Source organism: Danio aesculapii, chromosome 7, assembly GCF_903798145.1.
Source record: "Danio aesculapii chromosome 7, fDanAes4.1, whole genome shotgun sequence".
In the NCBI taxonomy this organism is placed as follows: Eukaryota; Metazoa; Chordata; class Actinopteri; order Cypriniformes; family Danionidae; genus Danio; species Danio aesculapii.
The window spans coordinates 25,670,963-25,685,341 of NC_079441.1; the positions used below are offsets into that span (position 1 = coordinate 25,670,963).

At 36.3% G+C, this 14,379-nt stretch overlaps 1 protein-coding gene across 18 annotated transcripts in view; it reads left to right on the forward strand.

Annotated features, from left to right (window-relative positions):
- plekha7b (pleckstrin homology domain containing, family A member 7b) overlaps positions 1–9,791 on the forward strand; it is a 192,801-nt gene extending 183,010 nt beyond the window's left edge. For 16 of the 18 annotated variants that reach the window (XM_056461435.1, XM_056461432.1, XM_056461438.1 and 13 more), the window contains 4 exons: positions 641–783; positions 4,673–4,829; positions 9,076–9,120; positions 9,225–9,791. In XM_056461435.1, the coding sequence (XP_056317410.1) occupies positions 641–783; positions 4,673–4,815 (286 nt within the window). In that variant the 3' untranslated portion in view covers positions 4,816–4,829; positions 9,076–9,120; positions 9,225–9,791. Of the gene's footprint in view, positions 1–640; positions 784–4,672; positions 5,181–9,075; positions 9,121–9,224 lie in introns of those variants that run through there. The other 2 variants (XM_056461431.1, XM_056461441.1) reach the window with 2 other exon arrangements.
- Positions 9,792–14,379: the final 4,588 nt, after the last annotated feature.

A 14,379-nucleotide genomic window follows, 5' to 3' on the forward strand; every position in this document is an offset into this window, starting at 1 on the left:
TTGATTCAGCTCTTTTTAAATAATAGTTTGAACAAGCAGCAAAGAAATTGTTTTGAGTGTAGTAGAATAGTAAAATCCAGACTCTGCTGCAACCACCGAGTGTATATATAAATCATCAAAAGCAGTATAAGAGAAAGATATATTTGTTGTTGTTTACGAACATAAAAAATATATATTCCTGTCTGATTATGTTTTATCTCTTAAAACATATCAGTCACACAACTACTGGTGTTTTTTCTTGGCTTTTTTCTTCAGAAATCACAGAATCTTTTAGAAATAATTTAATTATGCTGATTTAGTACTCAAGAGTGCTTTTAACACTACATTTGATCTCAGTTTATGATTGATCTGAGCTCTTCTTTTAAACATGATTATTGGAACTTTTCACATATTTCATTTAGAAGCAGGGTAGACACTATTTAATGCCATAAAAATAATTTCAATTTGTATATGTTTATTAAAAAGTTAACATTGTACATATTTATAAATATGTTTATTGAATTAAATGCAAATCAGTTGAATCCATGCTTGAATGCAAATCTTACTGGCCTCAAAAAGCTGCGAACATTTTTGTCATGCTTTTCACTGTGAATGAATTTTGGTGTACCTGTTTGTTTGTTTGTTTGTGTGTGTGTGTAAGTGTCCAGAATATACCTCCTCCAGCAGCAGTAGACAAGCCGGTGGTGCCGGATATAGATTCAGCTCTACAGGAGCAGGAGAGAATCATCACCATGTCCTATGCCTTAGCATCAGAGGCCTCGCTCAAGAGCAAACAAGTGGCAGGTAAACCAACCAAGGATTGCTATTCAACCAACCCTGAATTGACCATCTCAAATTTCGAGTGCTCCATTAATGCACTCCTCCCATCAAGTCCAAACGTAGATGTCTTGCCTAAACTTGGGCTGTCAGTGAAAATCTAATAGACGTCTTACAATGGTACACCAAAGACTAGTCAGCAAAAGACATAGAAGACAGATTTCATAAACACTGTAAAAAAATTGTTCAAAACACTGGATTTGTGTTGAGACAAGATGAAGAACTTATTAGTTTTCACAAATTTAAGTGGATTAAACATAAAACAATCAAGTTGTCCAAAAAAAATCAAGAATTGTGTTGTTTCAGCTCAAATATTTGAAATAAGCAGTTTGAACAAGCAGCAAACATCATTTTTTGAGTGTATGTAGTTTGTTAATTTCTGCCTATTTGATGACTAGTTTATTGTTGGACTATTGTTAGACGTCTGTTAGATTTTTAGCCCAAATTGAACCTTGTGTTAGCAAAGATGTCTATGTTTAAATGTCTGTTAGATGTCTTTTAAACACACACAAAAAATGCTTGCTGGGATACTCTATTTTAGATGACATTGACTCATTAATTTTCCTTCGGTTTAGTCCCTTATTTATCAGGGGCCACCACAGCGGAATGAACCGCCAACTGTTCCGACATATGTTTTATGCAGCGGATGCCCTTCCAGCCACAGCCCAGTACTGGGAAACAATTTTAGATGACATTCATTCATTTTCTGTTCAGCTTAGTCCCTTTATTAATCTGGAGTCGCCACAGCGGAATGAACTGCCAACTTATCTAGCATATGTTTTACGCAGCTGATGTCCTTCCAGCTCCAACCCATCACTGGGAAACACTCATTCACACACATACACTATGGACAATTTAGCTTACCCAATTCACCTATAGCTCATGTCTTTGAACTAGTGGAAGAAACCTGAGCACCCGGAGGAAACCCATGCCAACACGGGGAGAACATGTAAACTCCACACAGAAATGCCAACTGACTCAGCCAAGGCTTGAACCAGCGAACTTCTTGCTGTGAGGCGAACATGCTACCCACTGTCCCACCATGACACCCATTTTAGATGACATTTCTAAGTTAAATCACATTAACATTTATGTTTTTAGTTGTAAGTAACTTGCCATGAAAAACACTAATCATTTAATGGCAAGTGCAAGGACAGGAAGTTTAAAGTGCACAATATGTGTTAATATATGAATGAGAAGTCAATCATCAGTGCACACCCGTATGGCTCCATTTGAATAGATTAATTTCAGATTTCAAATGGACACCTTGACAGTTGAAGCACTCTGAAAAGATCAAGGTAAATGTGAAGAAAACACTTCAGAATCTGTTATATGTAATGCTAATCTGACAGTGTCAATAAAACTTCCTAAACCATCACACACTGACAACCCGCGAGCGTTTGGAGAAACGGTCCACCCCGTTTCAAAACATTGGCGATGGAGGCGTGGTGAGGAAGACGAAAAAAAGAGCAAAGCCAAGCCTATCAACCGCAACGTTAATAACTGAACATTATTCCTTATTAGCGCAGATCTGACGAGTAAAGATGCTTGCTAATTGGGAGACATGTCGGATCTTTCAGGCTGGGAGGAATCTCTTGATGAGGCCATTTTTATTTTTTTTTCCAGAGCCGATCAATGACCCAGTTGAATATGCACTGGGGCTTGTTCACTCTGCATCCCGTGGCAGCACTTTGAACATCTTTCTGAACTGGCATAAAAGCACAGCATCGTTTCATCTTTACTTCTTACAGAGGCCTCACTCACTCTGCCAGGTCTAACCTTCAGACAGGCGGCAGCGTGTCTCAGTCACACAGATTTACAGTCAGTTCGTCCTGACGTGGTGGATCATAATGTGTGAGGCGGTCAACAATAATCACGGTATTTTCCTTTGGAGAGCATGTCAGAACAGCTTGTGTGAGGGATCTCGTCTGTGGAGGCAGATCAGGGTTTTGATCACCTGCTGCGCTGCTTTACTTAGTTCATGAGTGCAGAAGTTGACAGAAATATTCAGTCTGTGAGGCAACACGTGTTGGTTTATGATATTGCCTGGTTTCACTAACCTTCTTCATAAAATTGTCATGTCTGTTCTACCAATGGTAGAAAAGTCAAAAAGAGCTTCCAGCTCAAGGAGCCAATGTCAACTTCTTTAAAGCTGAGAGAACACCTAGGTTAAAGCAATCCCACCAAGCAATTTTGTGTTTAAAATATATCTAATAGAAATATAAATGTTAATAACTTGGCTAAAACAATGCTATATTTTGGGCTGTGAAAATCTAACAGTATTGGCTGTAATTAGTTAAGTAACTAAGTAACTAGTTACTGTAATTAGATTACTTTACATTGAATAAGTAAGAAAAGGGATAACTTAATTTTTTGGTCATTTAATTGCAGTTACTTATACTATATATAAATATCTATATATGTATTAGTTCAGTGAACGCAGATTAATATATATTTTTACCAAATAATTATAGAATTTTATAACTAAAGAAGAACATCTTTTGTCAAGATGACTGCATATGTGTAGGAAAATAAATTAATTGAGAAATTAGTTTATGGCAATATAAGGTATGCATTCAGATAAGCAGAGTAAATGTATTTACAGTTTTTTGTTATTCAGATATTTTGCAAAAATAACTTTTATAAAAATATTATAACCATTTCCAACTTTATTTGTCCAAAAATTACACATTATTAAGAAGCTATTAAATGTCCTAGTAATTTGTCAATATATGGTATGTATGAAACACAGTTTAATTAAATTGAAACACTTTTTGTTTTTAACTGTAAATACACTAATATTCAAAAGTTTGAAGTTTATAAAGATTTTCTATGAAAGAAACCAGGCTGCCTTTTAAAAAAACATTAATACCGTGAATACATAATTGTAAAGTTAATTACATTACAAACATCTTGAAACAAATTTTAATATTTAATGATTTTATGTAAAGTATGGTAATAGTGGAGCGCTTATAAATACTTTTGTAAGAATGTTAAAGTGTTTACTCACTTATTTAGTTTAACGCATCCTTGATGAATGGTAATTTACTTTTTATAAAGTCTTCTAACTTGTACATACTGTTCTCAAATTGTATTGCACAACACTTATGATGATATTGAAGTGGGTAAGCTTAGGGACAACTTTGCTGATATTGGTAAGTTTAAAGATGTAGTTTACTCAAAAAGGAAAATTTACTCACCATTTATTCACCCTTGAGTGGTTTCAAGCCATTTTACTCTCTTGTTCTGTTGTGAATTTCTTTATTCTGTTAAAAACACCAGAGAAGATACTTTGAAGAATGCTAGAAACCTGTAACCATTGACTTCCATAGTATTTGTTTTTACATAGAATTTGTTTGAAAGAAGTAAAGAGTGAGTAAATGATGACAGAATATTTTTGTGGGGTGAATAATCCCTTAAGAGAGTGTGTTAAGGAGGAAGGGATGGACAACAGTGTAATTAAGGAAATTAAATAGATAAGTAATTGTTTGCAAATCATTTCAAAAATATTAAACGAAGTACGCTGTAAAAACATGTATAGACCAAATGATTAATTTAAAGGTAAGTGCATAGTAATTAGGGCACCTACATAAAAAAAAGCTTTCATAGTGGATATTTTTTCTCAGATGTGACTATTATATACATTTTAGGTAATAGTATGTAATATGAAGTTACATGGATGCATTGAAGTCATAGTGGTTTAGAATGACGTGAAGTTGTATTTTCTCTTTAAGCTCTCAGCCCTCTCTTGCAGTTCTGAACTCACAAGCAGCGTTTTGTAGTGTGTAGCGTCAGTTGACTGTAGCAGTAGCTTTCTGTGTATTACTGCACCCTTCTTTCCCTGTCTGTGCTTCAGCCTCGCCGCCGGTTAACAGTCCCACCTCACTCCCTCCACCTCCACCACCTCCTCCTCTTCCTCCCTCTGCTCCTGTCTCTGTCTCTGCGGCTCCGTCTGCTCCTCCTCCCCTGAGCAATGGAATTCACTACACCTTTGTCTAATCAGAAAAAACAAAGTAAGAACTAACCGCTAACCGTTTAGCACACCAATGCGCCTTTGCTAATTGTTCGCCGTGTGTTTTGGCACCTTTTCTGTTTGCATGTTGCATGATTGTGCTTCATCAGGCTTATGCTGCAGTAGTAACTTCATGAGCAGCGAACAACTGCCTCCACATCTGGAGACAGCGAGGTGTGTGAATTGTGTGCGATTTGAGGTTTATAGTGCTGAATGCCTAAAAGCCATTAACAAATGCTGTCTTTTGCAATTAACAAAAGCACACACTGTTGTGTCGCCAAACACCACTTGCATCGCCATCTGTAATCTGCAAAGAGCTTTGTGTTTGGTGTGACTCGCTGTTTTTTGCCGTTTAAAAAAAACGCTTTGTATTTGGGTTTTTTTTTTTATGCAAACCACTTACGCAAGAGCTCATGAGTGTGTGTATTGGACACCACTGTATGGATCTGTTCACACCTGGTATTAAGATGCACTTTGAACCGACCGTATCACAGGTAGAAGAAGGAAATACATTTCAGTTTACTAGTGTTTCACTTTTCACCATTTGAAGTGGTTTTCACACAGGATGCGGATTGCTCTGCGCTGGTCTTCACATTTTGTGCTTTATTATCAAGAGTGCAGTAGGCAAAGCTTAAAACTTATAGCTTATGTAGTCTTATGTACATACCAGCCTGATCTCACGAGAAAACGTGAGTATTTTACGTTTTGTCAGTTTAGTGACTAATTCTTACGAGTTCAATCGTACGAAATTGTACGATTTTAAAAAGGAGGCGTGGCACCTAACCCCACCCCTAAACCCAACCGTCATTGGGGGATGAGCAAATCGTACAAAATCGTACGAATTAGATCGTACGAATTCATACGAATTAGCCACTAAATCAAAAAGTTTCGAATTGCTGTGAGATTGTGTTGTACATACACATACACTTATGTAGTTCTTATGTAGTCAGAATTATTAGCCCTTTTGAATTATTACCCCCCCCCCCATCCCCCCCTATATATTTTTCTGCCAATTTCTGTTTAATGGTTAGGATAACCATATTATCCTATTAACCATAAAGTTAGGATAATTAGGCAAATCATTGTATTACGATGGTTTGTTCCGTAGACAGTCGAAAAGAAAAAAATATTGCTTAAGGAGGCTAATAATATTGACCTTAAAATGGTTTAAAAGAAATTAAAAGCTGCTGAATTTCAGCTGAAATAAAATGAATACAATTTTCTCCAGAAGAAAAAATATTATAGGAAATACTGTGAAAAATTCCTTGCTTTGTTGAACATCATTTGGGAAATATTCAAAAAAAGAAAAAAATTATAATTTTGACTTTAACTGTACGTCTAGTTAGTTGATGTCTATTTTGTGGGTAAATTTGACTGTCTATGAAACAATCCTTCCTACTATAGGATATAACCCATGTATAAATAATAAATAACCTACTGCAAGCTACCTGATTTAAAACAAACCTGACACGTCAAATTGAACTGAGATGTCCCTATACGACTGCGAGTATCAGAGATCTCCAGAATTTCTGAGACACACAGACAAAATCAGCTGTCCCTTTTCTATTGAACGCAAGAGTAAACATCACAGAGCACAGTGGCAAAAGTTGAACTATTTTTAACTTTGAGCAATGTGTGTGCAAAAGCTCATTATTGGTGCATACTGTGTTGTTTGCACTTTGGTCGGCGCAACAACAAACCTCCCTTGCATGACGCAAGCCATTGAAATGAATGGGTTTCATAGCTCAACGCAGTGCTTTCCGCATCCAATGGGAATGTAAAAAGAGACAATGGAAAATAAAACAAAGAACAACAGTTTTTGCTCTGATATCTGGAAAACAACAGGAAACACTGAAGAATTAGAAATGGCAATACATATGTTTGATGTTCTCCATTTGTGTTCAGATTGACAATAATGAATTTTAATACCAGGTATGTAAACAGGGCCACTTCCACCTGCTTTGTGTGTTCTGTTTCCCAGCATGCTCTCAGCTGTACCTTCCCATGAGGCACTGCCCACAAACAGAGTACGTTCTTTGGTTCCTTTATCGTAAATATACAAAAAAAGTAATTATTAGCATCGAATTGATGAAGCATAAGACGTAGCTGGTTTTACATTAGAAGTCTTTTTAAAAGAATTATGAATTCAGAAATATTCTACTTAACTGTCATTTTAAGTCATTATACGGTGACACTATCCTTCACACCACCGGGTTTTACCCAATTAATTTGTAAGTAAAAAAAGTAAGATTACTTGTTTTTTTAAAATAACTTTTATTAAGTACTGGTCATAATAATGTGTTAATATTTATTCATTTTAAATTTCCAATATTTTGCCCATATTTTGATGTTTCATTTTTGTTTATTTGTCTGTTATCTTTTTTAGAAAAAATGAGTATATTTTATTTGTATAGAAATCTGCAAAAGCGATTAAACTTGATGCAGATTAGATTAGATATGGATAGATTTTATATTGTGCTAAACATTAACTGCCAGTTTTGATTACAACATCGTTTAATTCTTTGTTGCTAAAAAATACTAAACTATACACAATAAAGAATATTGTGAACTAAACACAATAAAGAATATTGCGAGTCATAGATTTTGAGTACGTAATAATACAAATAATGAGATGACAATGTATTTTTAATGTTTTGGACTGTCGTGATTTCATTTTGGACTGTCGTAATTTCATTGCATTGACGTCGACATGAATAAGTGACTGATGATAATTGATATGTTCCTGTGCATTAGAGATAATGCTTTTAAGGGTAAAGAATATTTCTAATGTGGTTAATTACAGTATATTGAAACAAAAATGAGATAATTTTTCATCTAATGAGTGGTCGTCTAACTATTGATGTAATGTGATTGACTGGGATAAAAGGGTGGAGTGAGAGGATTGTGTCACTCACTGAGGAAGGCATTGTGCTGACACGTCTACGTTTTGTGTTTCCTAAGAATGTAAAATAAAGCTATAAAAAATAATTATTTAATGAGTGCGAATTCTGACCTTCTGAAAGATATTATTAACTAGATTAACGCGCCACAAAAAATAAAATCCGCAAGCACGCAGTGCAAATTTCTAGAAGATACTAATCCACATAGATTGGTGTCTTAAACCAGTGTGTCTCAACCACTTTCCTGGAGGACCACCAGCTTTGTACAGTTTCCATGGCTGTTTCTCAATTCCAAAAACGCAGAGAATGGACTTGTGTTCTTGTGAAGAACGGTCTTGCCAGGTCACCCCGGAAGAATGAACTCGGGAGACCGCGAGAACAGAGAACGCGTCCTGTGAGAAATGAGATGCTGCGTTCTTCCTGATGGTCACGTGACCTACACGCGTTTTTAATGGAAAATTATTTAAACATTACCGCATTCCTACAAAGATTTATTGTTTTTCACCTTTTCAAAATATATACTACGCATAAAGACTTTACAAATATACATTGCACAATGTAAATAAAACAGATTTTAATATGAATTTCAGCAAATAAACACCCTTAATGTGTTTATCTCCTTTATTAAGATTTCATAGTAATGTTTAAATTCCAAATTTCATTAGGGAAGCTCCTGAGGTAAATAACTGATATCTCTGAACTTTAATAATAAACCTATATTAAATGCTGCGCTTCCCACCTCCAGTCACAACGACTTCTGGGACTTCTAGAGCGAGTTTGGTGCTCAAGTCTGCATCCATGCGTCCTCGATATCAAGAACACATTCGGGAAGTTTCACGCATCCTCCGTTCTTGCGATCTTGAGTATTGGAACTGAACTTTGGCAGTTGATGATGACAGACCTGTAATTAGTGTGTCAGATAAAGGAGACATCCAAAACATGCAGTGCTGGTGGTCCTCCGGGTATGTGGTTGAGAAACACTGTCTTAAACTATATATAAAACAAACTAATATTGCAAATCTTCAAACCCCATAGTTTAAAAAAAAATCTTTTCTAAAAATGTATTGATTTTATTTTGAGTATTTGCCTGTGGACTCTTGTACTCTGTGGACAGTGCCTTCATTATACTGTAAGAACGGTTTGAGTGACTGCATAGCTGCATTTTATATGTTTATTAGCCAATCCATTTAATCACTGAAAGCCTGAGCTGCCTGTGTTATTCTGCTGTTTCAGCAGCATTTATATGAATATGATCTGTATGGTGTGTGTGTGGGTGTGTGTGTCATGCACATGCATATGTTGTAGGATGTTTAACTCAGCATTTTCTCTATATAACATGCTGCACAGAGAGGAGGAGGGTGGAGAGTGTTTACCTGTCTACTATTTAGTAAGGTAACTCTTGGGTTACGAATAATGTGTTGGTCTTTTTTGTGTTGTGTTGTGTTGTTTTGTTTCTTCACTTTTCACATCTCTCGCTCTCTTTATCTCTTTTCCAGCCAAAGCTGTGTCTGGATATTGAGGTGCTGTCACTTTCTGAAAACCGCACTAGTGGTGGACAAACTTAAACTCAGCTTATCCGATCACATCGCTCACATTTAGAGATGACCTATAGCGCACTTTCGGACTCACATGGGATCTCACTCCTGAAATGCATTTGTTTTTGTAGAGCTATCATTTGATATGGACTTGTTGCTGTGGAAACTGCTGTGCGAATGCTGTACAAAGTCTAACCATGATAACCCAGACATACAGTAGAGAGCCATTTTATATCCATTCTTGCACTTTTAATATGCACCGTATTGTAGAGAACAATGGAAGCTCACGTTTTACTTCTCTAGACAAGATGTTTGGAGTTCAGTTGGAGACTTTAATGGTAGCATAATGACTAAACAAGTATTATACATGCGACGCGTCATATACATTACAATGTCGGATATTATTGTATTTTGTCAATTCAGATGATATTCTTACACCAAATCACTTGAAATATTATTTTTATGTATCCAGCACTGCCAGTTTCCAGTTAGCTTGCCAAATGCATTTTATTTTTGTTGATAAATTTAGGGTGGGGGGGTTTGGGGGGATAACATTAATATTTTCAAACAGGATTTGTTGGGGAATGGGTCGGGGAGGGATATGGCACATTTTTTTTAAAGAAACTGTAAATATTAAAGATATTAACAAGCTATTTGTCTTTTTGTTTGTGTTATCCGGAAAAGAAGCTTCAGAGCAGAAATGATGCTGAGTAAAGAATTTGTGAAATGATTTGGAGGTTTTACATTTGCATCACATTAAAAGCAGTCATGGACTCCAGTCTCGCAAGGTTAATCTGAAATGGCACATTTTGTGAATATCTTCTGATCTCACCTTGTGTTTTATTCTCTTCACACATATTGAGTTAATAATAATAAAAGAAAGTAAGAAAATAAAGAGAAACCCTTAATTTTCAAATTCTTTTCTGTTGTATGCTCTGTGACAACCTTTACAACTCATAGAACAAATGTTATTGGCCATAAAAGTGCTCTTGTTGTCAGTCCAAGGATTTCCTTTAAAAGACTGAAAACAAAAAAGAATATAAAGCTCAACAGTTTAACGTTTGAAGGCAAAATAAATTGAAAAAATATATTTTTTTCTTTCTTATTGTTATAATAAATTAGTATAGAGTATTAAGTAGTTCAGTATAGTGGTATTAATAAAATTCTTAATTATAGGAATATAATCTTATTATATTCATAATTATATTCTTAATTATAATTTATTATTATAAAATTTAATTTCTAAAATAAATAATATAAAATGCATAATAAAATAAATTGTTTTTTTAAAATATTTTTTTAAAATAATTAATAATTAAATTATTATTAAAAATCTAATTTAGTATTATTCTAATTAAACTATTTTAGTTATAATTCTTAATTAATTATATTCTTAATTATAATATCTTAATTGTTCTTAATTATATTCTTAAATTCTTTGAATTTAGCTAAATTATAATTCAAAATAAAAAAAAACTGTATATAAATTCATAAAAAATCTTTTTTTTTGTTTGTGTTTTGCTCATGTTTGTGTCATTTTTGTTTCAATGACAATATTACAATTTGTATTATTACTTATAATTACTTTAATTTAGATATTACATACTTTTCAATTGTTTTTAAATGTTAGCACTGTGTGATTATGTAAACTGTAAATAGTATTCCTTCAGTTTTAATGTTAGTGTTTTTTTTAGTTAAACTAAATGAAAAGGAGGGTGGCATGGTGGCTCAGTGGTTAGCACTGTCGCCTCACAGCAAGAATGTGGCTGGTTCGAGAATGCCAGCCAGTTGGCATTTCTGTGTGGAGTTTGCATGCTCTCCATGTTGGCATGGGTTACCTTCGGGTGCTCAAGCCACCCCCACAGTCCAGTGTATGATGTAATGTATGAGTGTGTGTGTATGGGTGTTTCCCAGTACTGGGTTACAGCTTGAAGAGCATCCATTGAGTAAAACATATGCTGGAATAGTTGGTGGAGCATTCCGCTGTGGCGACCCCTGATAAATAAGGGACTAAACCGAAGGAAAATTAATAAATGAAAAGGAGAAATATATTCATTTAATCATTCATTTTCTTTTCGGCTTAGTCCCTTTATTCATCAGGGGTCGCCACAGCGGAATGAACCGCCAAGTTATCCAGCATATGTTTTACGCAGTGGATGCTCTTCAAGCTGTAACCCAACTCTGGGAAACACCCATACACTATTGCAATCACATCCATACACTACTTGTAATTTAGCTTATTCAATTCATCTATTCCAGTATTTCTCAAGCACGTTCCTGAATCCTGGGGGACCACCAGCTCTGCACATTTTCCATGTCTCCTTGGCCAAACACACCTGATTTAGATCATCAGCTTGTTAGCAGAGACTGAAAGACCTGAAAGGGGTGTGACAGACAAAGGAGACATCCAAAACATGCAGTGTCGGTGGTCTTCCAGGAACGTAGTTGAAAAACACTGACCTACTGTATACCACATGTCTTTGCACCCGGAGGAAACCCACGCCAACACGGAGAGAACATGCAAACTCCACACAGAAATGCCAACTGACCTTCTTGCTGTGAGGCGATCGTGCTACCCACTGTGCCACCATGACGCTACAGGAGAAATATATATATATAAACTATAACTGAAATAATAACTGAAATAATCATTTTGGTGCTGTTTTATTATAAGAACAAGACCTTTATCTCAGCTTGTGCTTTGCTGTGGGCCTTTTGTTTATCTGTTTATCAATGCGAGTCAGGACGAAAAGCGCAGCAATTAAAAAAAGCGTCCTTTCCACAACCGTGATTATCATTGTACCTGCGAAGGACATTTCCTAAGACACTCTTGATTGGACTTTTTTGAGTGCTAGTGTGAGTGGATGTGCACGGCTGTTAGGATACTTTGTGTTGCAGCCCTCAAGTGAGATCTTTATCTGTAATTGGAGAGTAATTACAGTCTCTCCACTGCTGTATCTTGTTCTTTGAAAGCACCTGTGAGACGTGCTGCTCCTCCCAAAGCTCCACAGCAGGAGCTGCCACATCTCACTGCATCTGATTACACCGAGTGAGAGGTGGGCAACTCTGTGTGTGTGTGCGTGTGCGCATTCGCGAGCCTGGTGGGCACGAGTTTGATCACATCCGTTTTTCTGCTTATTTTGCAATAAGCTGGCTGTTTTTCCTCCTCCAGCAGAAATCCACCCAAGACCATCCACAGAGAATTGTGGCATTTCCATTTATTGATGTTTGCCTGCTATTTCATATACATTTGTTATTCCGCGGCTCTGGATTTCAAAGAGAATAAGAAAAAACCCATTATGCAAATTCTGCCCTGTTCTGTTAAATACGCTGAATGCGTCGGGCACTAATGCTGCACAAAATATTTCACTCCTCCTCGTTCAAAGAAGTTTAAAGACACATATGTAAGCGCGCCTGCTGCTAATAATTGCACGCTTTGTCATCCAAGGATTCGGCGACATTGAGGGATCTGAAAAAGAAAAAAACATTTAACCTTTGTTCGGTTCAATCCATTGGAGTATCTGCTGTGTTATTCCATATCACAGTTCGAGCGCCTCGCAGGTCCTATTGTGTCCGCGATGTAATTCAATTCTTGGATGAATGCGTGGTTATTTAGAATAGAATACAAGTTCTTTTGGAACTGCAGAGAGGAATGCTGTATTTCGATTTGAATACAGTAAACGTCCTTCAATTGAATGAATGAATGAGTGATAGATTGAAGAGATAAAGGAGAAGGGGGGTTATCAGTTTTTATTCACCGCCCAACTAACTATGAAAACTCTCAGGAGGATTGTGGGGGATTTTCTGCTATATTGTGTCCGTGGCAAGAGCTGAAACCTCTTGCCAAGAATCATTTACAAATATGCAGTTGAGTATAGACTGTTTGTCAATATTGACATGAATCTGGGTGGTGTTCTCTCCACAGGACTACTCCAAATGCTCTCTGGTGAATTGGAGGCGACTGTTTACTAAATGTCTAGAAGTGACTGAATTAATTAGCGTAAAACTGTGTGCAGCATTTCTCCACGAGTCCCCATAAATTTGTCAAAGCCTGATGTGTTTCGGAGTGGCTCAAATGATTCCATTCTGTAAATGGCCACCTGTTTGCAAGTGAAACCTGAGCGGATTTTTACATTTTTTTGACTATTCTGACCTTGTGTTAGGAATGAAAGCTATGTTGACCCTGGAGTTTGACATAAAGCTCTGCTCTTTGCTCTTTTGAATTGGGGTTGTCGTGGAGAGAAAACCGCTGTTCAGCTGTGGAATAAACCCAGATAAAACACTGCACAAAGCAAGCCAAAGAGAATTTAGAAGTGAAACAGCACAGATGGCTCAGTGCAATATGTGAACGTTACGTGTGGATTTACAGTAAAAATAATTATAAAATGAATTTAAAATTGGCCTGATTATGGATTTATGATGCTCCATTTATGTCGAATTTTATGTCACATTTTTTATAATAATTTTTAGGGGCTTTTCACCTTTTATTGGGATAGGATAGAGGAGAACAGACAGGAAAGCATTGGGAGAGAGAGGGGAAGGATTGGCAAAAGACCTCAAGCTGGGAATTGAACTCCGGTCGCTTTGAGCACCATGGTGGTATTGACCTTATTCTTCACATACGAGTGGGCGTAGCCATTTGAAACTTTTTGGCTTGAGACTTCTGGTCTAATTCACTTCCATTCGTTTTTAGACATTAAAACTGCTCGTTATGCTGCTTGATGTTGCAAACTGACATTTTCTTATGACATTATTCTACTTTTTATGTAAAGTCATGCACACACTTGTTTGTAGTGCAAATAGTTTGACCGTTTTCTGCCGTTTATTATTTCTAGCCATTTCTCCAACATAGGCTCATTCTGAAAATGTAGCCCTATATACATTTCTGGAGATCGCGAATTATGTAACCAGAAGTACGTATGGCTGAATTTCATTTTTAATACGAACGCTACTGGGCGGGATGACACCGTTCGTTTACACGCTTATCAGCTGACTGGTAACAACGACGGGGTTCCAGAAAGCGTGTAAGACAAAAACAGAATCCAGAAAATAAAATAAACAATTAAACAACAGGGTGAGAATGTGGTAAAAATCAGGCGAGGGCTTTTCTTTTTCT